At 41.5% G+C, this 25429-nt stretch overlaps 1 protein-coding gene across 1 annotated transcript in view; it reads left to right on the top strand.

Moving 5' to 3' along the window:
* The window catches only part of LOC125938268 (adenylate cyclase type 10-like), a 56901-nt gene that overhangs the window by 28508 nt on the left and 2964 nt on the right, over positions 1-25429 (top strand). Inside the window, 18 exon segments of the mRNA XM_049653328.1 lie at positions 966-1042; positions 1142-1331; positions 1830-1885; positions 2629-2782; positions 2860-3130; positions 4302-4388; positions 5586-5857; positions 6378-6511; positions 7128-7253; positions 9506-9781; positions 10602-10931; positions 16088-16151; positions 17357-17576; positions 17935-18060; positions 21347-21519; positions 22419-22575; positions 24542-24746; positions 24836-24932. Coding sequence (XP_049509285.1) covers positions 966-1042; positions 1142-1331; positions 1830-1885; positions 2629-2782; positions 2860-3130; positions 4302-4388; positions 5586-5857; positions 6378-6511; positions 7128-7253; positions 9506-9781; positions 10602-10931; positions 16088-16151; positions 17357-17576; positions 17935-18060; positions 21347-21519; positions 22419-22575; positions 24542-24746; positions 24836-24932 — 3015 coding nt within the window.

The following is a 25429-nucleotide window of genomic DNA, read 5'->3' as shown; positions in this document are numbered from 1 at the left end:
TTTTCTAACTTTCTAGTGTGAGTTAATGCATCCATTCTGTTTGCTGTTAATTTGCTGTACTGAGCTCTAATATGTAGTATTTGTCTTGCTAACTTATAAATTTGTCTCTTTACCTCCCTCAATTTCTACCACCCTCCCTCTGCCCAACACTAAACTTTTCCAGAGCAAGGTATTTTAAACACCTAGGCCAGTTCTTGGTACTATACATACTTGTCAGTGCTTGTTAAATGAACGAACCTATGCATGCATGCATGAATGAATGAATGAGAAAATATTACTCATTTTTAAAATACATTCCAAAGACTAGTTTGCTTCTGGAAGGCTTCCATCAACAGCCTGACCTTCTGATTATTCCTTTACTCTGACATTCTAGCATTATTTGATCCATTAACCCTGTACTGATACCTTTTGATCTACTTTTAATTTTGGAGTTTTATTTGAGGCACCATTGTATAGAGGAAATAACATTGGTCTAGGAGTCAGGAGGCCTGAGTTCTCATTCTGACTCTAGTATTGACTCCTGCTATGTAACTCTAAGAAAGTTAATTAGCTCCTTCAGTTGTGGGTTTTGCTTTTGTTTTTGTTTGTCAAATGGGGTTAAAGTATTTGCCCTGCATACCTCACGTATTTGTTGTTAATTACCCCTCAAAGGATCAGATGAGGTAATCAATTTGAAAGTACTTCAAAAAACATATAAAACATATATAAACGATCTAACAGATCTAAGGTACTTTTATTTAGTTTTTCTACTGATAATAGCTCCCCGACTAAAACTCCTTGAGTACGGGGACTATTTTGTTTCTTTGTACTTTGTATGCATCATATGATGTAGATGGACAGCAGTCTCTGACCTTTTCTATTCTGAGCTCTAAAACTAGACATCTTGATCTGAGGAGTGACAGATCGAGTGCCTGACTTGGAGGCTTCTAACTGTACTTACCCACTGTCGTTTTTCCGATCCCCAGGCTTGTTTCCATCAGTATCACCAATGGACCAGTATTCTGCGGTGTGATTGGGGCAGTAGCAAGACACGAATATACAGGTAGAATAGGACATTGGCCTGTTACCTCTGTGACTTAGGGGATGATTGTAGAGGAGGTGGTCCAAAAATTCTCTATCCTTTACTGTCTCCCTGACACAGTTATTGGCCCAAAGGTGAGCCTTGTGGCCAGAATGATAACTGCTTATCCAGGTTTGGTGTCCTGTGATGAGGTAACATATCTAAGATCCATGCTACCTGCTTACAACTTCAAGAAGCTCCCAGAGAAAATGATGAAAAACATCTCCAACCCGGGGAAGCTGTATGAATACCTTGGCCATAGAAGATGTATGTGAGTGTCATTATGTGATAGTTTGTTCTCCTCTCTTACACAGTCAGGGTATAGGAATAACCAGTGTTTGTATGAAACTAGAAAGGAGGATGCTTCTAGTCCTGGCTTGCTGGAATAAGAGACATAAGAGGAGGGTTTGGTGTCTGAGATCTTTAGCTTTTTTGTTTAGCTCTTAGCTAGTTCCTCAGTGAACTTTTATAGTGCTATCCAACAGGAAGAGAATTCAGTAGGTCACTAATCTGGATGTTCTTCTTTTCCTTTGGGTACTTCACAATTTATTTACTTCTCTGAGCCTGGAACAATCAATAACTCCCCCCTACCTCCTCCCAAAGATGCTTAATTTTTTAAAACTCTTTTATATAGAATTCTGGGCCTTTTTAGTTATCTGAAGGTACTTGCTGATGAGCACAAATTGTTCTCTATCTACTTAGAGATATATATTCTGTCTATCCCAATCTATTTTTAATAGACACATTTCCCTTTGTCCTTTTTCCCCAGAATGTTTGGGAAGAGACATTTGGCCAGAGAGAGAAATAAAAATCACCCTTTGTTAGGTGAGTTTTCTTTCCTACCTTAATTCGTATTTTTTTCAGCTATTGACGGTTAAATGTGATTTAAAAAAAAATGCAAGACCAAAATGCTTCTAAGCCTGTATTTAAAAAAATAGAGAGCAGCCTTCTTAGTGAATTTATGTTCATTTTGAAGCAGTCTTGCCATTTCTTTTCCTTGCTGAATGTTTACACTTCAGATGGAGTCTTCTCACTGTGCCTGAGAAGTACCAACATTTAGTAAGAATCTTTGTAAGTCAGAGTTCGGCTGTTGAGGTCTGCTCAGCTTGTTGTGGATCATCTTTAGAGGGAAATTCCTCATCATGAGACAGGAAAGAGAACAGCAAGACTGTTAAGTCCCACACTGTGTATTCCCTGTCTTTATATTTGTCTTAATTTGTATCTCTTAGGTTATTATCTTTACATAGCAGTGACCAACTTTGAGGACTAAATTGTTACAATGTAAGTTTTTACAAAAAGCTAAGAAGATACAGTAGCTCCCATGTCTATGTGATGTCTAATTATTCTTAATGTTGTTACTTAAATTCCGGAGCGAACCCCCAAGCCCAGCACACTTCTGTATAGTCCAGAGTTGATTTTATGGAAAGAGATGTGAAGCCTCATCAAAGAATGGGATTCTACCCAGGGTTCTAGGGGAGAAGCCATTCTGGGAATTACCTTTGCAAAATAAATAATAGAGTGTCTACCAAAAAGCACAGGAGTATTAGGTACTCCCTGTCTCTCTACAGATCGGGAAAAAGAACTGGAAGCCTTTCGAATGGCACAGCAGGGGTGTTTGCACCAGAAGGAGGGGCACGCAGTTTTGTATGAAGGTGGAAAAGGCTATGGCAAAAGTCAGCTGTTGGCTGAAATAAACTTCCTGGCCCAGAAAGAAGGACACAGGTAAAGACTCCTGCTTTCTGGTTGAATGCTTCTCTTGAGGCTCCTTTCTCTTGTTGGTAAGACTCTTTTGTCATTAGACTCAGCATCCTTGGGCTGGTGGAGTGAGCAACCTCTCTGTGGGTCAAGGGACTCCCAGTGACCATAGTGACATTCACCAGGGTGTTGCCATTGAAGCTGAAGGAAACAGATTTCAAGCAGTGCTTCTATGCCATCCAGACCCTCATGGCCATCTTCTTTGAGATTGACACATGTCCAGCCTATTACCGCCAGGAGTGCCTACACAAACAGCTCTGTGGGATGGTGGAGGAACCTCTTCACTGTCTTTTTAATGACCTCTTCTTTGTGAAGGTAATGAAAGCCGTGGCTTTCTGAATTGGATTACTGATGTTATTTTTGATGAATAGTTGGACTCAGAATTGTTTTCTAATCTAATGCCCTTAGGCCATATCTGTATAGCTTAAGAACATTTAGTTAGCAGTGGCAGGATTGAGATTTGAAATCCCTTCGACACCAAAACCCAGACTTTCTCTTTTTTGAAAATAGATTCTAGGACTGACTCCAATACTAATCATATGTCATGGCACAGATCTCTTAGTCTGAGCCTAAATTTTTTTGCCCGTGAAATGATAATTATAGTACTTTATGTGATTTGCACATACATTTTAAAGGAAGTAGTATAAGAGATCACAGTATAAATGTGAGAATGCTAAATCTGTCTGGGTGATACTGGCCAGTTGAGCATCCCCAGCAATTGTATCCATGTGTTCTCAAGCCGGTTGCAATATTTTGTCCTTTAACGCTGACCATGGAGTATGTCACTTGAACCAGCATCTGAATCTCAGAAGCTTCCAGTGGTCTAGGATTTATGTGGTACCCAAGAGTAAGCAGGCTAAGAATTCCCTGGTCTATAATTCTTATTCATCCTCCATCACTTCTCCTCATCTGCCAAACCTACAGGGCATTCTATCTAAAGGAAAATAGAGAAAATGAAAATTTCTCCAATTCCGTAGCATAGCCCTGTCTTAGGCCTTGCCCGAGGCCCTCACTCACCCTTGCCAAAGTGGTGGAGGAATAACCTAACTTTGACTCTCAGGTCCATGGTAACTCATGTGCCTAGGCCTAGCACAATGTTAGGAGATACTCGTTGCAGTTCTTTCTGACAAGTCTCGTGTGCTCATTCATTCTGGTATGCTTGGAATAACTGGGGTACTGGAGCTGTCCAAAGTGACATCACTAAGTCCAACCTGTCCCTTTACTTCTTAGTCATGACTCTTTAAGGGCTTGCCAGAGTCTGGGTATGGAGAGGAGCTATCTCTCCAAAACTGCCAGTGGATTTTCCATCTTACTCTTTGAACTAAATATTGATGTTGGATTGGGATTTGTGTCCCTATGCCCAGTCCAATAGAAGAAACGCATTCTCACTCAAGATAGAATCATTTTCTGTTCCCTTTGGAGAACCTGTATATTTTTATTAGATTGTCACTGCAAAAGCTAATATATGAATAATTTTCTTGGTTAGTTTCCCTTATCCTTCAAAGTTTCACACATGGATGACCTGACCAGACAAAAGAAGGTTAAGGCATGTTTTTTTCAAGTGCTCCAGGAGGTGGGTACTTTTGCTACATACCCTTAACTCTTACTATGTGGAGATGGTTTGTACTTACTTTAATCTGTCCATAGCACACCTTGACTTAGGCCCGCCTATTTGTTGATATCTTCATTGTTTGTATCTATCTTTAACCTTGAATCAATCCTGTTGTGCAGCATACAAGAAAAATGCTTTGCTCTTCCCTGATCCTTGTTTCTTAATGAAATTTTAGTTAATTTTAAAACAGTAGTTTCTAAACACAAGTGGATAGCTGTTTTACCTCCTATTAATTACAGATACACTCAAGAAGCCTTAACCCAGGTTACAGAGTCAAAAATATCTATGAGCAGAAACTGATACCATCATTCTGGAAATCAGCCTAGAAGTAACTAGTCAAACTTTAATAACATGCATCCTCTAGACCTAGCGCTTCCCCTCCTAGATCTGTGTCCCAGGGAGTCTGCTCACTGCAGTGATTGTGGAGGCGAGGGAGGTATTGGCATGAACTCATGGATGAACACTGGGGAGTGTAATACAGAAGTTTAGAAGTAAGGGAATAGATGAAAACGTTGCAACACAGAGTGGTCTTAAAAATAATCCTGAATAAAAGGAGAGAAATAATGAGATCTGTAATACAGTAGCATTTACATAAAAACAGTTTGCTTGACAAAACAATGACGCACATTTTATAAGAACACAATACAAACAAAAGTATTACAGTAAACACCATACCTGCTGCAGCAGGGGAGTGGGGAATGTGGATAAAAATGAGTATGTTTTTTTAAAGTGGGGCCTGGTGGTTGGTAGTTTTAACAAGCAGTCAGGTAATTCTGATGTGCAGCCTGGTTTGGAAATTGTGGATATAAAGTCTTATGAATTCATTCCCACACAGTTTGAAGCCTTTGCCAAAATTAAATATTTGAAAGCTTCAAATTTGATTTGGAGAATATTTTGATGCTTATTTTGTTTTTCAGTAAGAGTATTTTCTTGTCCAAAGAAACTCAGTACATTGCTTTAGAAATTAGATACAATGGTTATATTTTATATTTGTGAAGTAAAATATTACCTGGACTTAGGACACATTTTATTCTGAAAACCCCAGCCTGTATTAACATTTTATTTAAACTGCTGTTGGGAAATTCATGGTGAAATTTGAAAATCAGGTGACTTCATTCTAATCAGAGGTTGTCATTGTTTCTTTGCTATTATTTTCAGGCAGTGAGGGAAACACCGCTGATTTTCCTCATTGACGAAGCCCAATATATGGATGCAGCTTCCTGGGAGTTTTTGGAAACATTGCTCTCCTCTGTGCCCATCATCATGGTGATGACATTGACCCCTACCATCACCCTGTGTGACTGTGCCCAGCACTTCCTGCAGAGCTCTCAAGCTGTCCTTGTGCCCATTTTGAAGTTGGCAGCGACCTCACTGTTGAGAATGGCATGTTGGGAACTGGGGGTGGTGAGCATCCCCCAAGAGCTGCAGATGTGAGTGGCTAGGACTAGCTGGGCATTTCATTAAGGGCAGAGTCAGTGCCATAATGTAAGTGAGAAGGCTCACGTCTCACTTACCAGAGTTGGGGGAGAGAATGGCATTAATAACCGTAATGAGGCCAGATTTAAAGATAGACTATCTCCTAGTAAACCAATAAAGGGCTACCTCCCTGAGCTATCCATCCAGGTTTTCACAAGACAGCTAGGACTTGGATGGCTTGCTTAACGTGTCATTTATATGTGGTCAGGCCACTTTCTGGGGCTCTTTGGTAAGGGGATGTTAGTTCTTTTTAACAGCGATAGAAACAAAATAGAAAAGTTACTGCTAAAATACATTTCAAAACAATCAATTTTTCTTTTTACATTTCTGTGCTGCTGCTTACCTCTGTTAGTGTATATCATCAAGAACTGACTTAAAAAAAGAAGAAATATTCCTCAGTATGAAATACCCTTGTGCTTGGCTCTCTTCAAGTGGGCATCTTTAGTCAGCAATCCCCTACTTACCTCTCCACAGCTACCTTCTTCACAGGTGCTTTGGAAACCCCCTCTACTGTGAGGTCTTATGCCAGGACCTTCTCTCTAAAGACATATTGGTCTTTCATGATCTCCAAAAGGAGGAGGAGAATAACAAGTGGGAGACCCTCTCAGGTGAGCTTAGTTTCCAGGGTTCTACCCTGGTCCAACTGCTGGAGTTTATTCTTTGACATGGCATCACCAGACCTTTATGAGACATGTGCCTATTCTATTCCCTGCTAACATTATAAGCAAGATTAAGCCTTCTTGGCCTGCCTCAGAGAGCTTAATGGAGTCAATCAATCTACTATATTATAGTTCCTTTTTGAGCAGCCCAGGAGGTGGGATAGGAGAAGAGGATTTATAAGCAGGAGAGTTCAATAGAGAATTGCACATTACTGATGAGAAGGATGGATGGGGGATGGGAGAAAGGAGGAGGGTGAGAAAGGAGGAAGGGGTGAAGCATGTACAGATCTGGAAAGGCATCCTAGGGCTGTGATGTAATAGAAGAGAGAGCTACTAGAAAGTAAACAGGAAGAGTGAGAATGCTGGATACCATACTGTACGGAAAGTGCTGTCAGTTTGTAAGAGAAAATCAGAAAACAGGATGGGAGGGGTAAGCCACTTTAAACATAATGCTCTTTTATCTTCATCCTGTTAGTTTCTTGACTAAATTCTTGTATTTTTGTGCTTTTAAAACTACAGTCACTGAGCATGGTGTTGTCTCAGTTATAGTCTTCTTTTCCTGCAGCCAATGCCGTGAAATCCACAATGTACAACATTCCTCCTGCTGGCTCTGAAGACCAGGAACTTTATATCTGCACAGTCAAGGATGATGTGAACTTGGATACCGTGCTTCTCCCACCATTATTAAAAGGCAGGTCACTTGAAAACCTCAAGTGAGTCAATGACAGATGTCATTGCACTTAGTAATTTGGTGGTTGATTGAATATAGGTCTCTCATTGTCATGTGAGCATCCTTTTCTTCAGAAAAAAGAAACCTGCCTTCTAGAAATAAGTTCAGGCACTGTCCAAAGAGCCCCTGAGAGACTTGTAATGCTACTTGAACCGTATTTTACTTGAGTGAGCCTGTTGTTCCCTGGGGCTAATGACCGAGGACAGTCTCCTCGTTATTTAATAAAAATTATGTCCTGTGTTTCCCTTCCTTCCTGTGCTGGAAGAGGCAGTAAGCAAGGGAGATAATGTGGCCAAGATTTAAGAAAATCTATGGTGCTACTGAAGAGACAGTGTTATACACATAGCAGGAGTTTAATCAAAAGTGGAAAGTAAGTTTATAATGACTGCTGAGATAAAGAATGAAGAAACCATCAGATCTGAGTAGGCATAGTCAGACAAGGGACGTTCTTCTTAGCAATGAGGAAGTTGGGTTTATTTCATGCTCTGTTCAAGTGTCTGGTGGCCAGGGTACCATATTAAGCACTCTTTGGGAATATTATGGTGAATAAGGCTGCCTTCAAGTCCAGTATGATCTTATTGAGAATATAAGGCATGCATACGAAACAGCAATACAGAACACCTTGCTAGTTAGTTAGGAGCCAAGGTTCTGGTATCAGAAAAACCTGCGTACTACTGACTCCTCCACTTACTGGCTATGAATGCTCAGATAAACTTGTCTAAGCCTCAGTCTTCTCATCACTCCAGTGAGGATAATGATAGCCCCTACCTTAAGGGGATTAGTCATCATACATAATAGCTATTCAGTGAATGTTATAAGCTAGCACTCTGGTGTCTGTAGGTCCATCTCGATAGTTTACACTCCTACAACTACAACAGGCCTTACTTGGCATTGACTTTACTAACTTAGAAGCATACAGGTCAGAAAACAGCATCAGGTGGTTTTCTTTAGTAGAAGTCCTCACAGCAGTTTCTACTGCTATTCTCTGGAGCCTCAAGGAATAGCTTAGGTGTAATGGAATGAGGCCACGATGGATGGGTGCTTAGAAGCCCCATGTCCCAACTAGGAACTAGTATCTCTTATAACAGCCCCACAGGCATAGACTCCAGGATCTGCAAGGGACATGACCTATGACAAGAATTAATACACACAAGCCTAGAACTGTGGCTTACCACCAGTTATTTATAGCTTATTCACAGTTGTCCTAGTCCAAATTCAGTTTCCAATCAGAGATCATTGTTAGCATAAGCAGTGTTACCTGATAACTTAGCTGGCATTCTCATTTAATCAGGATCCTGGGAAACAGCCGAAAAGTTAACCCAAGGTCAGTATTGTCCACGGGATTTGTTAAAAAGATTTGTTAACTTGTAAGCCAAAACAAATAGCTCATTCAGCAAAGCCTTGGCATAAATGAAATGCCAAGGCTAGATTGTAAAAGGCCACATAAGTTATAAAAGTATTAAAAAGGGGCCCTGACATAATTGTATCTGTACTTTATATACATGATTCTACTGCTAGTTAATATATTATTGGGATAAGAGTGAGAGGAAATTGGAGATGTTCCAAACAGGGTATCCTAGTGATCCAGGTGGAAATGACTACTTACACTACAGTTGCTTAGGAGGAAACATAGAAGAACATTTAGAAGGAAAATAAGTGGGTGACAAATTGGTTGTTAGGGAAAAGAAAAGGTTTCGAATTACTCCAAGATTTGGGGTTTGGTGACTTACTGGTTCAATACCTACTGCTCTTATGTATGGGTCAGAATATGGAGAGATTTGCTATTATGCTTGGAGTTAGTTAAGATCTTTACTCTTATGTGAGTTCTGGGATCAGAAAGCCTGGCCCCCACTTTTAGTGGGCAGTAATAAAAAAGGGTCTGGGTGGGTACTTACTAGTCATGAAAATGGGAAGAATTGTTAACATAGCTGAATGATTCAGAGCACAGCTTTGGGTCTACCAACAAAAGGTTTTGGTGACCACGGAGAGTACAGTTTCAGTGGTGTGGTGAAAACCTGATTGTTGTTGTTGGCTGAACAATGAATGGGTAATGAGGGCAAATAAGGACTCGGAGAGAAGACTCTTTTAAGAGGTTAGACTGAGTGTGGAAGGGGGAGGACAAAAAGCAAGCCCTTTTTTTTAAGTGAACAGATTATCAACACAACGTATCCTATGTTTGTAGAAAGCTCATTCATTGCTCTTTTTCCCCCCAGAAATAGCAGTAAACCAGCTGGATCAATTAAGCCCAGAGGAGCAGTTGCTGGTTAAGTGTGCTGCAGTCATTGGTCACTGCTTTCAAATAGATCTATTGCAGCACCTCCTGCCTGGCTGGGATAAAAATAAGCTGCTTCAGGTGCTGAAGGTTCTTGTGGATATTCATGTGTTCCTCTGGTTCAACAAGAGTCAAGAGCTTCCTGCCGAGTCAATATTAGTGCCTTCCTCTATCAAGATTATTGAACAAACCAAAGAGGAGAAGAAGAAAAAGTCCGGTGAGGAAGAGCTGCTCCCTTTTTCTCACCTGAGCACAGAGCCTTGAGAGGGAATATCTGTGTTCAGCAACAACATCAGTATCCTATATCACGGGCCTCAGTGTCTTAAAACTATGGCTAAGAAATGGGGGAAGGTGGTCATTTTAATCACAAAGGAGCCATGATTATAGTGAGTGAATAACCTGTATTTTTCCAAATTGTCTTAATTCCAAGAATTCTAGCTCCTTGTTAAGCCCGTCTTAAGTATCTGTGTTTTAGTTCAGAAAATCTTATTATAACCCTTTATTGCCTTCTAGATATAAATAAGAAAAAGGATCAACTATTCCTAATTTTAGAAATTTACCAAAAAAAGATAAACTGTTCTGAATTTTAGAAATAAACACATCTGGGACCAAAACAGTCATGAACAAAGCCAAATATACATTAAATGGCTTGCAATCTTGAATTCTCCACATGAAAGAATAAAATTGTGGCATAGACTATCCAAAGCACATATACTCCACACACAATTTCCCTTTGCGTTTGAAATAGTTTGGGCCTTATATTTGAATAGAGCATTTCTGATGACTTGATGCTTATAGTAATTTGTAGTAAAACTCAGTTTAGGAAGAACAATTAAGAAATCTATTCTGTGTACTTCCATACCACTGATCCTTTCTTCTCTGTGGTACTGGGTACTAGATATGCCACTGTCAGATTGGTGTAATATACTTTGTACAGAGGACTTACATATAAAATTTTCTTATAAACTAGCAGCATGTGCTTTCTACTGATAGCATAACAGGCCTTTAAGGGAGACTTGGATTTTCCTGTATTTCAGATGCTGACTCTCCTCTCAGTCCACAAGAGGAACTATCCCTACCTCAGACAGAGGTGCTAGAATTTGGAGTGCCGCTCTTACGGGAAGCCGCGTGGGAGCTGTGGCCCCGGGCACAGCAGATAGCCCTGCACCTCGAATGTGCCTGCTTTCTCCGAGACTTGGCCTGCCGCTGCGGGAGCTGTCATGGCGGGGACTTTGTCCCCTTCCACCGTTTCGCCATCTGTTCTACTAAGAGCTGCAGTGGGACCTCCCGGTTCTGTAGTTACAAAGATACTGGCTCAGTACTAACACAGGTGATCACAGACAGACTGCAGATGCCTTCTCCCCAAGGTAAACCCAGGAGACAGAAAGAGGACATGTGGGCAGCACTTCTCTTTATTCATGTACTTGGAGCTCTTTATCCAAAAGGTGGAATCAGATTAGGGAGAAAAATAGGCAGAAAGATCCATTTATCCCTGAAGCACCAGAAATAAAAATGTAAGCCCAGAGTTAAAAAGAACTTTAGAGATCACGCTTGTTTTGGGTGGCAGTCTTGGGCAAGTTACTTAACCTCAATTAATTGGGGAAAATTACCAATTTCATAGAGTTGCTATGAGAATGAAATAAGTTAAAATATATATAATGTGCTTTGAATAGTGCCAGGCACATGGTTAGTGCTCAATACATTTTAGTTACTGTTTTTTTTTTATTATTATAATTATTCAACGATGTACACATATATGGGGCCCTTGTATGTATCAGATGCTTCATCTAAAATTAAGAATACAAAATGAATGAGCCTGGGTCCCTGAAGTTACCAGTTTTGGGGTTGATATATAAATAGAGAATTCCAATATGGCATGGGAAAGGCAATGAAAATAGCATACCTAGGCATTGAGGTACATAGAGAAGGGGCCCTTCTCCCAGTCTGAAAAGTGAGTAGGAGAGAACTCTCCCGTGAGGGAAATAATGCCAGAAGTGAGAATTCAGGGACAAATAGGAGTTAGTTGAAGAAGTTTGGATTAGTGAATGGGTGTTTCCCAAAGCCCTTCTCCCACATCCTAAATTAGTGTTCATCCTTTTTAACATTTTCAGTTATTGGACAGCCTATTTCATTGCCAACAGCTGTTAGAAAGCTTCTTACATCAAGGTGAAATCTACCTTCTTGAAACTTCACCAATTTTTCAGAGTTGTGCCTTCCTTTTTCTTGAAGTTTTTATGTAAATTCCAGTTAATGTACAGTGTGATATTAGCCTCAAATGTACAATATAGTGATTGAACACTTCCATCTGACACCTGGTGCTCATCACAAGTGCCCATCACCTATTTCCCCCATTCCTCCACCCACCTTGCCTCTAGTAACCATCAGTTTGTTTTCTATAGTTAAGAGTCTGTTTCTTGGTTTACCTCTCTCTCTCTCTCTCTCTCTCTTTTCCCCTTTGCTCATTTGTTTTGTTTCTTAAATTCCACATATGAGAGAAATCATAAACTATGTATCTTTCTCTGACTGACTTATCCCCTTAGCATAATACTCTCTAACTCCATCCATGTCATGGCAAATGACAAGGTTTCACATTTTTTATGGCTGACTAATATTCCATTGTATACATATACCATGTATACATGGGCTGTTTCCATAATTTGGCTGTTATAGACAATGCTGCTATAAACATCAGGATGTATGTATTCCTTTGAATTATTATTTTTGTACTCTTTTGGTAAATACCTAGTAGTGTGATTGCTGGATCGTGGGGTAGTTTTATTTTTAACTTTTTGAGGAACCTCCATACTGTTCTCCACAGTGGCTGCACCATTTTATATTCTCACCAACAGTGTAAGAGGGTTCCCCCTTCTCCACATCCTCACCAACACCTGTTGTTTCTCGTGTTGTTGATTTTAGCCGTTCTGACAGGTGTGAGGTGATATCTCATTGTAGTTTTGCTTTGCATTTTCCTGATTGTAAGTGAAGATAATGCAAAGAAATGGAAAGACCTTCCATGCTCATGGCTTGGAAGAACAAATATTGTTAAAATGTCTATACTGCCAAAAGCAATCTACACATTTAATGCAATCCCTATTAAAATACCAGCAGCATTTTTCACAGAGCTAGAACAAACCATCCTAAAATTTGTATGGAACCACAAAAGATACCGAATAGCCAAAGCAACTTTGAAAAAGAAAAACAAAGCTGGAAGCATTGCAATTCCGGACCTCAAGTTATATTACAAAGCTGTAGTCCTCAAAACTGTTACTGGCACAAAAATAGACACATATATCAATAGAATAGAAAACTCAGAAATGAACCCACACTTACATGGTCAATTAATCTTCGGCAAAGCAGCAAAGAATATCCATTGGGAAAAAGACCGTCTCTTCAACAAATGGTTTTGGAAAAACTGGACAGCAAACATGCAAAAGAATGAAACTGGACTACTTTCTTACCCCATACACAAAAATAAATTCAAAACGGGCTAAAGACTCTCTGACCTCAGCTGCAGCAATTTCTTACTCAACACATCTCCAAAGGCAAGGGAATTAAAGGCAAAAATGAATTATTGGGGCCTCATCAAGATAAAAAGCTTCTGCACTGTAAAGGAAACAATCAACAAAACTAAAAGGCAACCGACGGAGTGGGAAAAGATATTTGCAAATGACATATCGGATAAAGGGCTAGTATCCAAAATCTATAAAGAACTCACCAAATTCCACACCTGAAAAACAAATAATCCAGTGAAGAAATGGGCAGAAGCCATGAATAGACACTTTTCTAAAGAAGACATCCAGATGGCCAACAGGCACATGAAAAGATGCTCAACGTCACTCCTCATCAGGGAAATACAAATCAAAACCACACTGAGATACCATCTCATGCTGATCAGAGTGGCTAAAATGAACAAATCAGTAGACTAAGATGCTGGAGAGGATGTGGAGAAATGGGAACCCTCTTGCACTGTTGGTGGGAATGCAAACTGGTGCAGCTGCTCTGGAAAACAGTGTGGATGTTCCTCAAAAACTTAAAAATAGATCTACCCTATGATCCAACAATAGCACTGCTAGGAATTTACCCAAGATACAGGATACAGGAGTGCTGATGCGTAGGGACACTTGTACCCCAATGTTTACAGCAGCACTTTCAACAATAGCCAAATTATGGAAAGAGCTTAAATGTCTATCAACTGATGAATGGATAAAGAGGTTGTGGTTTTTACATACAATGGAATAATACTTGGCAATGAGAAAGAATGAAATCTGGCCACTTGTAGCAATGTGGATGGAACTGGAGAGTATTATGCTAAGTGACATAAGTCAGGCAGAGAGACAGATACCATATGTTTTCACTCATATGCAGATGCTGAGAAACTTAACAGAAGACCATGGGGGAGGGGAAGGGGGAAAAAAAGTTACAGAGAGGGAAGGAGGCAAACCATAAAAGACGCTTAAATACAGAGAACAGAGGGTTGATGAGGGCGTGGGGGAGAGGGGAAAGTGGGTGATGGGCATTGAGGATGAGAACTGGGTGTTGTATGGAAACCAATTTGACAATAAATTATATAAATAAATAAAAAATAAACAAAATGGGTTAAAGACTTAAATGTGAAGACCTGATACCATAAAAATCCTAGAAGAGAACACAGGCAGTAACCTCTTTGACATCAGCCATAGCATCTTCTTTCTAGATATGTCTCCTGAGGCAAGGGAAACAAAAGCAAAAATAAACTATTCGGACTACATCAAAATAAAAAACTTCCACACAGTGAAGGAAACAATCAACAAAACTAAAAGGCAACTTACGGAATGGGAAAAGTTATTTGCAAATGGCATTATCTGATAAAGGGTTAGTATCCAAAATATATAAGGAACTTAGAAAACTCAACACCCAAAATGCAAAAAATCCAATTAAAAAATGGGCAGAAGGCATAAGTAGACATTCCTCCAAAGAAATACAGCTGGCCAACAGACACATGAAAGGATGCTCAACATCGCTGATCATCAAGGAAATGCAAATCGAGTCATGCCTTCTTCCATAATGGAAGACAGCCGTCAAGCCCCAACCAGATCTTATCTTTTTCTACTTTGATAGAAGCTGGTGTTGACAGGGGAGAGGGGTAGGGAAGAGATGGTGAATTGTTGGTAGTAAAGGACTAAAATCAGGAGTTAATCTGTTATCCTAATGTTTGTCCTAGCTATACATTCTGATGACTCTGTGAAGGTAAACTGGTGACTTGGAAAAATTGGTCATTGGCTGATGAGCTCTTTGGGCATTTGCACTTTTGTGCTTTCCAAGGACAAAAGAGGAAAGTAACAGTGAATGTCCTGGTCTAGGATTGTGAAGAAATTACTCTATTATTCATATTTCCTATATGACTCTTTCCTTTTGAGAGGTCAGTGTCAGCTTTAGGTTACACAGCTGGTCCGTCTGTATGAGAGAGGCTCAGGACCTTCCCAGCACAACCAAACCCTGAGGATGCTTCCTACACTCAGGGCCTCTGTGCATGGCTGTGAAGACCAGGTACTGCACAAATCTAGAGGGTGCTAATCATGCTAGGATGTGATGGTGCCCCTGGAAACTGTGTATTGTGGTAATGCTGCTAAACCCCAGGTTCCTTGGTTTCCTTAGCCTTACTTTACCCTACCTTTTTGACATCATTCAGTAATCAGACAACTGGTCCTTTTACTTTACACAAGTCCTCCCTATAACAATTCTCTGAGGTGCCCTTTCAAACCCACCAGCAGTGCTTCTGAGCCCTAATGGTAATATCTCCACATCAATCCCAGTTTTTGCTTTTTGATCTGTGAGAAAGCAGCTGCAGAGGAAGGGTCAAAATCTGAGGGATAAAGGCTGTTTAAGGCCAGATAGGTAAAGCTGAAAACCCCTACTGGCCACTGAGACTCCAGTGGACTACGGCATCTTGTGCCCTCATGATTTTCCTCACTAGGCCTCGCTCTGTGGCCCACTGCCATCTGGTCATAAACTTGATACACATGTATTCAGGGATTTCTTCTGTTAGAAGTAGCCATCGGGGAGCCTGAGTGGTTCAGTAGGTTAAATGTCTGACTTTGGCTCAGATCTCACAGTTTGTGAGTTCAAGCCCGGCGTCGGGCTCTCCTGTCAGCACGGACCCTGCTTCAGATCCTCTCTACCCCCCTCTCTCTGCCTGTCCCCTGCTCACTTACTCTCTCTCAAAAATAAATAAATATTAAAAAAAAAAATAGCAGTAGCCGTCAAACCAGATGGACATATTCTTTATTCATCTCTCTAGCAAATAGAATTAGGGACTGGTTTGGGAGGTTTGAGAGGAGTTACTACTGTAAGGATTAAGGAATTTGTAATCTACCCTCCTATTTTGTGTGCAGGCTGATACTAAACCTTAACTTACCATTTGAACAATGGGGGAGGCAATTAGCTCATGAACTAAGCTGCAGAGGAGAGGTAGTCAGGAATTCAAAATGTCTCAGTTAATACAAAGATGGATAATTAAAGATGATAATCTTTTTTTTCCCTGCAGATAGTTTTCAGTTCCAGACAAAAGAATGCAGAAGTCAGGAGGCCTTCACAAGTGAACACTGCAGGTAAAGGGAGATGCTGACAGTGGGTGTGGGGGGCCGGGAAGTGAGACACAGGTGACTATTAACCTGGGGCACTCACCTCAACTGCAGACCAGGAAGGCTTCTGACCACCCAGGAGTAGTGAGCCTTGTACTCAGCCCAGAGTTCAAGTTAACAGAATTGGAAAGGCAATTTTTGATTCTTTGGGGGAAATTATTTCTTAATGTTTAGAAAAAGCTTCATTTAATAGCTTTCAAATGCATTGTACACATAGCAGATTGTTTTCTCCACTAAAAATTTGCCTTCTCAATTATGTTTGGCTCTGGATGATATTAAAATGAATTTACATTTCCTAATCACGTGCCTCCTGGCATTCTAATGCCTAGCCCATCAATTTTAAATATCCCTACCTTGAATTCACCAGCCATGCTGGAGTTTTCTGTCCTTTTATCCAACCTGATTTCTTACGGTTTTCAAACAAAAATCTGTATTCCACATGAATCCTTCCCACACTCAACCTGTATATCTTTACTCACACAATCCCCCCTTTCTGAAATACTAAGTGGCTTCCACATCCTCCTACTTATCAGAGTGTTCACCATTCTTCAAAGCCCTCCTCAGTTCCCATATGTCCATCTCAGAGAGATCTAAACTCTTTTGAACTCATGCCTGTGAAAAGTTCACTGCACTAGGAGTCAGAGAAGTGAGCTCTAGTCTTGGTTCCATTCAGTAGCTGTGAGGTCGTTCAGAAGGCACTCAGGCTCTCCAAGCCTCAGTTTCCTCATCGGTAAAAGGAAGGTGGTTTTTGCCTGTCTGAAAGGGTCATCGTAGGATAAGATGGTGTTGTGTAAAATAATGTTCAAATGTGCTATGACAAAGTTCAGATATGCTAATAGACAAATGTATTATTGCTTGTTGCCTTGTGTCATTTTCATGTGTTTATTTCATACGTTGTTAGTTTACTCTTCAATGCGATTGTTTCCCCACTTAGTTTGTGAGGTACTTAAATTGACTTTAGGTTTTTTTAAAAAATCCCTAATAGGGCTTTGACATAATAGATCAAGTCCCTGATTTTCAAAAACTCGTGGAGTGATGGAGGGGAAGGCTAAACATAGAATTAATGAGTTATAAAGGAAAGCTTTCTGGAAAAAGTGGTTCGGAGACCTGGGGATGCCCCGAGAAGAGTGGCTGCTTTGCGGCCACTCTCAGTTTATCTTCTCTCCACAAAGAACAGAGGAAGAGTTCCTGGATCAGGTGAACAGGAAGCTGGCTCAGACCAGCCCCGAGAAAGACATGTTGACCACAAAGCCCTGTCACTGTGAGGAAATCCTGAAGTTAGTGCTCTCACCCCTCACCCGGCATTGCCTGGTCATCGGAGAAGCCACATGTGCGTTTTATTACCTGCTGGAGGCCGCTGCTGCCTCCTTGGACCTGTCAGATAATTACATGGTGAGCAAGCTCTGCTCCCTGCCCCTCAGCCGATCCCTTGCACCTGGGGAGTTTGGGTGGGCTTTCTTACTGTCGGAGTGAACTTGGGTGAAAAACAGAGGAAAGTGGAGAGAGAAAGGAGCTGGAAGGGAGTTAGGAGAAAACAGGAAGTGGGAAGGTGCCAGTCCAAGAGTGCCAACTGCTGCCGGCCCTGCCCCTGACTTGCACGTGCCGTCCACTCCCCATAACTCTGAACCCAACCCTGATTCCAATTCACATCTTGACCTCAGCACAACCTTACTCCAGCCTTCATCCTAATCGCACCACTAGCGCCACCCAAATCCTAATTCTGTTTCTCCATCCCTTGTCTTGTTTGGAGGCCTTCTTTTATTTGAGGAAGGCAAGCAGTCTTCTGGGCCAGCCTTCAGCCTTCTCGTTTTTGAAAAAGCACAAGGTGAAGATCTGTCAGTTTGAGGAGGCCACTTTCTGCTGTCTTCGGTCAGAGGTGAGGGCAGGGGGTGACCCTGAAGTTTGAGTTATTTCTCCTTGAGGGTTCCGCTATTATTTCTTTTTAAAGATCTCTCTGGGGTTTTTTGTATGCAATAACAAGTGTGATAATGTGATAATAGATTTAACAAATTTGAAACCTAGCAATACACAATTTGTAGAAAGTGAAAAGACCTCCATGTTATCCCCAGCATGGTTAATAATGTGGTGCAAATTCCACCAAATATATACACACGGTCATATCATTATTATTTTCTGTTATTTTTTATTTTTTATTATTTTTTTAATGTTTTATTTATTTTTGAGAGAGAGAGACAGCATGAGTGGGGGAGAGACAGGGAGAGGGAGACACAGCATCCAAAATAGGTTCCGGGCTCTGAGCTGTCAGCACAGAGCCTGACACAGGGCTCGAACTCACAAACTGGAAGATCGTGACCTGAGCCGATGTTGGACGCTTAACTGATTGAGCCACCCAGGCACCCCTCTTATTTTTTAAACAGAATCATATCCTACATTCTCTTTCGTCTGCAGTTGATTTATATTCCCAACAGTACAGACTGAATGAACATTTTTGCATGTTGGTACACATCCAGTTACAGTTGCCAAGTAATCCATTGTATGCATGTATCAAACTTTATTTAATCAGTCCCTTCTTCATATGCATTTAGGTTGTCTCTAATTTGAGGTTACTTACTATAAACATTGCTACAGTGAATATTCTTGTAAATAGCTCTTTTTTTCCCTTGTAAGAATGTTCCTAGAAGAGAAATTTCCAGAGGTAGGAGTGCTAAGGTGGAAGATAAATGATTTTACATTTAATAAATATATTGCCAAATTGTCCATCAAAATGACACATTTTCCTCAACTTATGATGGGGTTACATCTCAATAAACCCATGATAAGTTGAAAATATCATTTAGCCAAACCCAATCCATCACAAATTGAAAATGCATTTAATTAATACACCTAACCTACCAAACATTGTAGTTTAGCCTGGCTTACCTTAAACATTACTGGGTGAGAATAGTTACATTAGCCTACAGTCGGGCAAAATCATCTAACACAAAGCCTGTTTTATAATAAAGTGTTGAATATCTCATGTAACTTATTGGGTAGTGTACTGAAAGTGAAAAACAGAAGTGTAAATGCATTGATTGTTCACCCTTATGATCCTGGGGCTGACTGGGAGTGCTCCCACTGCTGCCACCCAGCATACAAGAGTGTCATACCATCATATGTTGCTACCCATAAAAAGATCAAAATTCAAAGTATAGTTTCTTTGAATTCATGTCACTTTCACACCATTGTAAAGTCAAAAAATCAAGTCAAACCATTGTAAGATGGGAACTGTCTGATTATCAAATCCAATTTTCCCCATTTCTTCACATCCTTACTAACACCAGATGTTATCAGTCTGTTTTAAACTTGCTAATCCGGGGACCTGGGTGGCTCAGTCAGTTGAGCGTCCGACTTTGGCTCAGGTCATGATCTCATGGTTTGTGAGTTCGAGCCCCGCGTTGGGCTCTGTGCTGACGACTCAGAGCCTGGAGCCCGCTTCAGATTCTGTGTCTCCCCCTCTCTCTGCCCCTCCCCTGCTCATGCTCAGTTTCTATCTCTCAACAATGAATAAATGTTAAAAAAAATTTTTTAACTTGCTAATCCATAGATGAAAGTTAGATTGTACTTTAATATGTATTTCTTAATAAGGTACATTATTTTTATCGGTTTATCAGTCACTTATTTTTCTGTGAATTGCTTATTCATGCCCTTTGCTCAATGGAGTATATGTAAACTAATTTTAGGACAGTTTGGGGGGGTGGACAAAATTTGGGTTAAAGTGGTCAAAAGGTACAAACTTCAAGTTGTAAGACAAATAAGCCCTAGGGATGTAACATACAGCATAGTGACTATAGTTAACAATACTTTATTATGTTTTTGAAAATTGCTAATAGATATTAAAAGTCCTCATCGAGAAAAAAAGTTTATGTTGAATACCTAAAACTAATACATTATATGTTCTATCTCAATAAAAAATCATCATGTTGTACACCTTAAACTTACACAATATTATGGTCAACTACATCTCAATAAATCTAGGGGGGAAAAAAGAACATATATTTGAAAGTACCCCCTCAACCCCATCACTCAGCTACTGTGTCCCCTCCCCAGATTATGTATCTTTATGTACTCTACCTTGGCACACATAAATGTAAATGGTCTCTTTCCTTTGTTACATACAAATGGGAACTCTCTATGTCCCATTCTACATCTTACTTAAAGAAATATATATACTTCATAGATCATTCTGTATCATATCAGATTTCCCCAGGGAATGAGATTTGTATAACAAATAGAAACTCTGGGGAAAGCATGCCATAAGACATTCTATTTACGAAAGACATATAGTAGTAAATTTATTTATTGTGTAAGAATAACTCAGGACAGCTCAGCAACTTTTCTCAGCCTCACTACTATTAAATAACAGAGCAAAAGGTGTTGGCATAATTATCAGTTTATACATAATAGCTTCATAAAACCATGGGGGGTGTTTTCTTAGAGAGCTGAGCTTTAAAATTAAAAAAGAAAACTAAATAAAAACTAATTTCAGTATAAACCTTACCTGACATGTGTAATGCCTGTGAATGCCAAAAAGAATTATTAGAGATTTCCACATTATTTGTGTTTCAATCCAGATGTCTTTGAAGCAATGTTAAATAATTATTTCTTTCCCTTTACAAGAAGAAGTTATTGTGCAGTCTTCCCAAGATTGTTCTGGAATCACCATAGGCTCTCTCACCTTCTTGGAGCGTTTAGTCTTAAAATGTGAAGGCTATGATAACCTCAAGGTTCTTCAGTTCCTACACCCGCCCCCAATACACAGTGGTGGGTGCACTATTTAGTAAGACAGAGAAAGAATTTGGTGATATTTCAGATCCATTCAATAGCATCTGAAGCATCTGAGTCTCTACTCAAATGACAGTCCTGTCTCAGTCTGGCAGTATCACTTTCTAAATCACAGCCTTCCTCTATTCACTGACAAACATGTGGGACATGAGAAAGGAGTGTGTTTTCTCCACAATCCTGTTTTCTCCTTTCCGCGTGCACAGTCCTCCTGGTGCTCCTTAGTGCAGCCAGACCCTGCTGTGGCTCACTCACTCCAGCACCTCAGCAGCCCAAGTACCCAAATGGCCCCAAATGAAGGAGCCAGTGTGTTAAGTCCAGAGCCTCATCCATAGTACTCTTCCCATGTTTACATTACCATTTCTCATTTTCCCTGTCTCCAGGTATGTTTCAACATGGGACAGATCACCCTAGCCAAAAAATTGGCCAGACAAGGCCTTCAACTGCTGAAAAGGAGTTTCCCTTGGACCTGGTTTGGTGTTCTTTTACAAACATTCCTGGAAAAATACTGGCGTTCCTGTTGCCTCAGCCGATCTCCAGACAACCCTAGTGAGAAGTGAGGAGTCTGGCCAAGTTATCGTGGTCCCTTTATGATCACAGAGAACTAAACTAGGACCCAACTTGGAGTGTTGCCCATATTGACCTAAGACTCTGCTTTTCAAGCATATAACAGTCCTAGTTTCTCTACCTTACTCTCTGAGCCAATGAAATGTAGCAGAATGAGGACTTTTTTTTTTGAGAAAGAGAGAGTATGAGTGGGGGAGGGACAGAGAAAGAGGGAGAGAGAATCCCAAGCAGGCTCTGCACTGTCAGCGCAGAGCCCAGTGTAAGGCTCGAACTCACAGAACTGTGAGATCGTGACCTGAGCCAAAATCAAGAGTCAGACGCTTAACCAGCTGAGCCATCCAGGTGTCCCAGGACTTCTTTTCTTTTTGAAGCATGGTGTTACACTGTATTTTTCAAACAAAGATACATGTTACCCTGTCTGTTTCAAATCAAGATACACATATGTATGTTTGTATACAAACACACACATAGGCATATATACATATATGTAGCAATTTAATATTATTTCTGTTCTATATAAAAATATTAAATTGCTACCCAGTTATTGAGCTGTAATAATAGGAAATATATTCAAAATAGCAATTCAAAGAATGAACTTTTTAAAAATACTTCTCTGAATTTTTCCAGTCAGCTTGGACCACCTAAGCTGGCTCAGTCAGTACAGCACATGATTATTAATCACACCCTATGCTGGGTGTGGAGCCTACTTAAAAAAAAGATGATTTCAAAAGGCTTATGGGGTTAGAAGTAATGGGATCCTGGGAGCATTTCTGAGTTTGAAAGTCTGTAGAAGGTCCCCTGATGAGTAGATTTGGATTTTTGTGGGGAGGGACAGTTGGGCACCGGTGCAGGCTGAGGGCACGCTAATCACTCTGCACTTCCTCACAGTAAGAAGAAGCTGGCAGTCCTGCAGCAGCGGGTGCGCTGTCTCTCCCTGCTCTGGCAGCTCTACAACCTGGAGACCACGACCAGCAGCCGCAGGTTCGCCGGCCTTGCCACTCTTATGCAGAAGAACTCTGCTGAGGAGTTGGCAAGCGGAGCCCCGGTGAGCACGTCCTTGCTTTACCGCTGGACCTCACTCAGAAACCTAAAATGCTAGGGAGAGAGATTCCTGGGTTTAACACGGTTCCACAATAACCCAGAATTAATGGGACATACCGATCACATGCTTGAGCAGCATCTCTCATATTGCAGTTTTTAGGTGGGTTTCCAGGTTTGGCTATCTGTGAGTTCCCTGAACTGAATGTCGGCTTTTGTGCGTATGTTCAGAAGTGGTGGGAGGTAGGGAAGGAGTCACAGCTTTCATCAGGTTCTCAAAGAAGTCCATGAGCTAAAAAAGGATTAGAATTGCTGACTTAGGAAAAAAGAAGGAAGGGAAACATCTTCCTAATTTTAGTGTCCATCTGTCTGTCTCTCTTTTTTATCCATATGTTCCATAAATATTTGATGAACACCCATTATGTGCCAGGCACTAATCTTGATTCTAGGAAAACAGACAACAGATCAGTGAAATACATAGAATGCTAGGTGGTAATAAACTTGATGGAGAAAAAATAAGGGGAGACAGGGGGCCATGGGGTTCTGGGAGCTGGGGGTGGGGTGCAGTTTTAAACAAGGTGCTAGGGAAAGCCTCACTGGGCAGGTGACATTTGGGCAAATCTCTGAAGAGATGAGAAAGTAAGCCACTTGGCTATGAGGGAGAAGAGTGGACAGGCAGAAGGCACAGTGAATGCACAAGGCATGCTCTCTGCGTTTGAGGAACGGTGAGGAGGCCGGTGCGACTAGAGGGGAGGAGACTGAACCAGGAGATGAGTCAGAGAGCCAGGGAGGGGGTTGATGGCCGATGGTGCCGGCCTCTGGGGCAACAGTTGGGGTTTGGACTTTAAAGAAGACAGGAAGCCGGGGGCAGGTTCTGAGAAGAGGAGTGACAGAGTCTACTTCTATTTTAATAAGATCGTTCTGTCTGCTGTGTTGAGAATCAACTGAAGGAGGCAAGAGAGGAAGCAGGAAGGCAAGTTAGGAGGCTATGGTAAATGATACAGGCAAGAGATAGTTGGCTTGGATTGTGGTGGCAGAGGAAGTGGGGAGGGGTGGTCTTCTGTCCAGAGAGAACCAACAGGATTCACTCTTGGATCAGTTCTGGGATGGGAGAGAGAAAAGAGTCCAGGATAATCCCAAGATTGGTTGGACTTCTAGTGGGATAGAAGTGCTCTTAATTGGGATGGGGCACTGTGCAGAAGGAGCAGATGGGGCGGTGGGGGGGGGGGGGGGGGGGACTGGAACCAGGTTTTAGACATGTTTAATTTGAGATACCTATTAGACATGTAGATGGAGATGTTAAGTAGGCAATTAAATATATGAATGTGGGGTATATTTGAGAGGTCTGGGCTGGGAAATAGAAATTCATGGGTCATCAGTGTGTAAATGGTACTAAAAGCCATGAAACTAGGTAATTTTTCTCCATTGCATTTATTATCACCTAACATTCTGTATATTTCACTGATCTATTGTCTGTTTTCCTGGAATCAAGATTAGTGCCTGGCACATAATGGTTGTTCCAATGTTAGGAGTTCAGGGTCATAAGCAGAAATTGGCAAAAGAAACTGAGCAGTTTCAAAGAGAATCTCATGTCCTCAAAAACCTAGCAAAGACGGTGTTTTAAGAAGAGAGTCATCAATGACGTCAAATGTGCACATACTTATACTAGACATCTAGGCAGGCAGCAGTTCTGAAGAGTGCTAAGGAGCAAGCATCAGAAGCCTTCATTAGAGAAAACACAGAAGTACAGCTTGGCCAGTGTTTTAAAGGGGAAGTCTGGGCTCAGAAAACAAAAAGAGGGGCAGTAGAGAAAGTGGTTTGTTTGAAGATCAGGTGGTGGGAATGATCGGCAGGTCCCAAGCAAGTGGGCAGCAAGGCACCACAGAGGGCTCTTCTGCAGGAAAGGGACAAGGTGGAGGTGTGGCATGAATGCACAGTCAGAATATTTTGGCCCATGTTTGTTTCACCCGCAGGTTGTCTCTACCTATGTGGCCCTGTCCCAATTCTCCCAGAATATGGGTGACAGGGACAGGTGGCTGCACTGTGAGCAGGTGGCCATTCAGAAGAGCAGCCTATGTTGGTTCTCCAGGGAGGGACTGTTGGCCACGGCCCAGCTCATGCAGGCCTTGGCCTATACCAAGCTCTGCCTCGGCCATCTCGACTTCTCCATCAAGCTGGGTAATGGGGCTTGGGGCTGGCGGTCCTAGGGCTTTTAGAGAGGCCAGGTTCACAGCTAGACCTCACACGATGCTCTTTAACCTCCTTAGGTTTTCAAGCTCGTGAGATATGCAGACACCTCAAGAAACCAGCTCTGGAGACTCTGGTTCTCTCAGTTCTCTTCAGATCTGCATTTCTGAAGAAAAAGTATTAAGATCATTTTCTGCCATTTGTATTTGTTGCCTAAGAGGGGAGGGTATCTGAAATGGAGAGGGAGATGCTGTTCCATTCTTACAGCCAGGCTGTCTCTTCTCTAGTCATTCCAGGAAGCATTGTCTTAAGTGTGGGGTTCAGGAATGGAAAGGCAGAATCTGAGCTGCAACATATTCTTCTCTTCTCCTCTCCTCTCCTCCCTCCTCTCCTCTCCTCTCCTCTCCTCTCTCCTCCCCTCTCCTCTCCTCCCTCCTCCCCTCTCCTCTCCTCTCCTCTCCTCTCCTCTCCCCTCTCCTCTTCTCCCCTCCCCTCCCCTCCCCTCCCCTCTCCTCCCCTCTCCCCTTCCCCCTCCTTCCTCACCCTTCTTCTCCTTCCTTTTCCCCCTTCCCCTCCTTTTTCCCACTTTCTCTTCTCCTCCTCCTCCTCCCCCTCATCCTCCCCTTTCTCCCCCTCCCCCCTCCCCCTTCCCCCCTCCTCCTCCCCCCCCCCCC

This window comes from Panthera uncia (genome assembly GCF_023721935.1).
Source record: "Panthera uncia isolate 11264 chromosome B2 unlocalized genomic scaffold, Puncia_PCG_1.0 HiC_scaffold_24, whole genome shotgun sequence".
NCBI lineage: Eukaryota > Metazoa > Chordata > Mammalia > Carnivora > Felidae > Panthera > Panthera uncia.
This window is presented reverse-complemented; position numbering and strand designations above follow the sequence as displayed.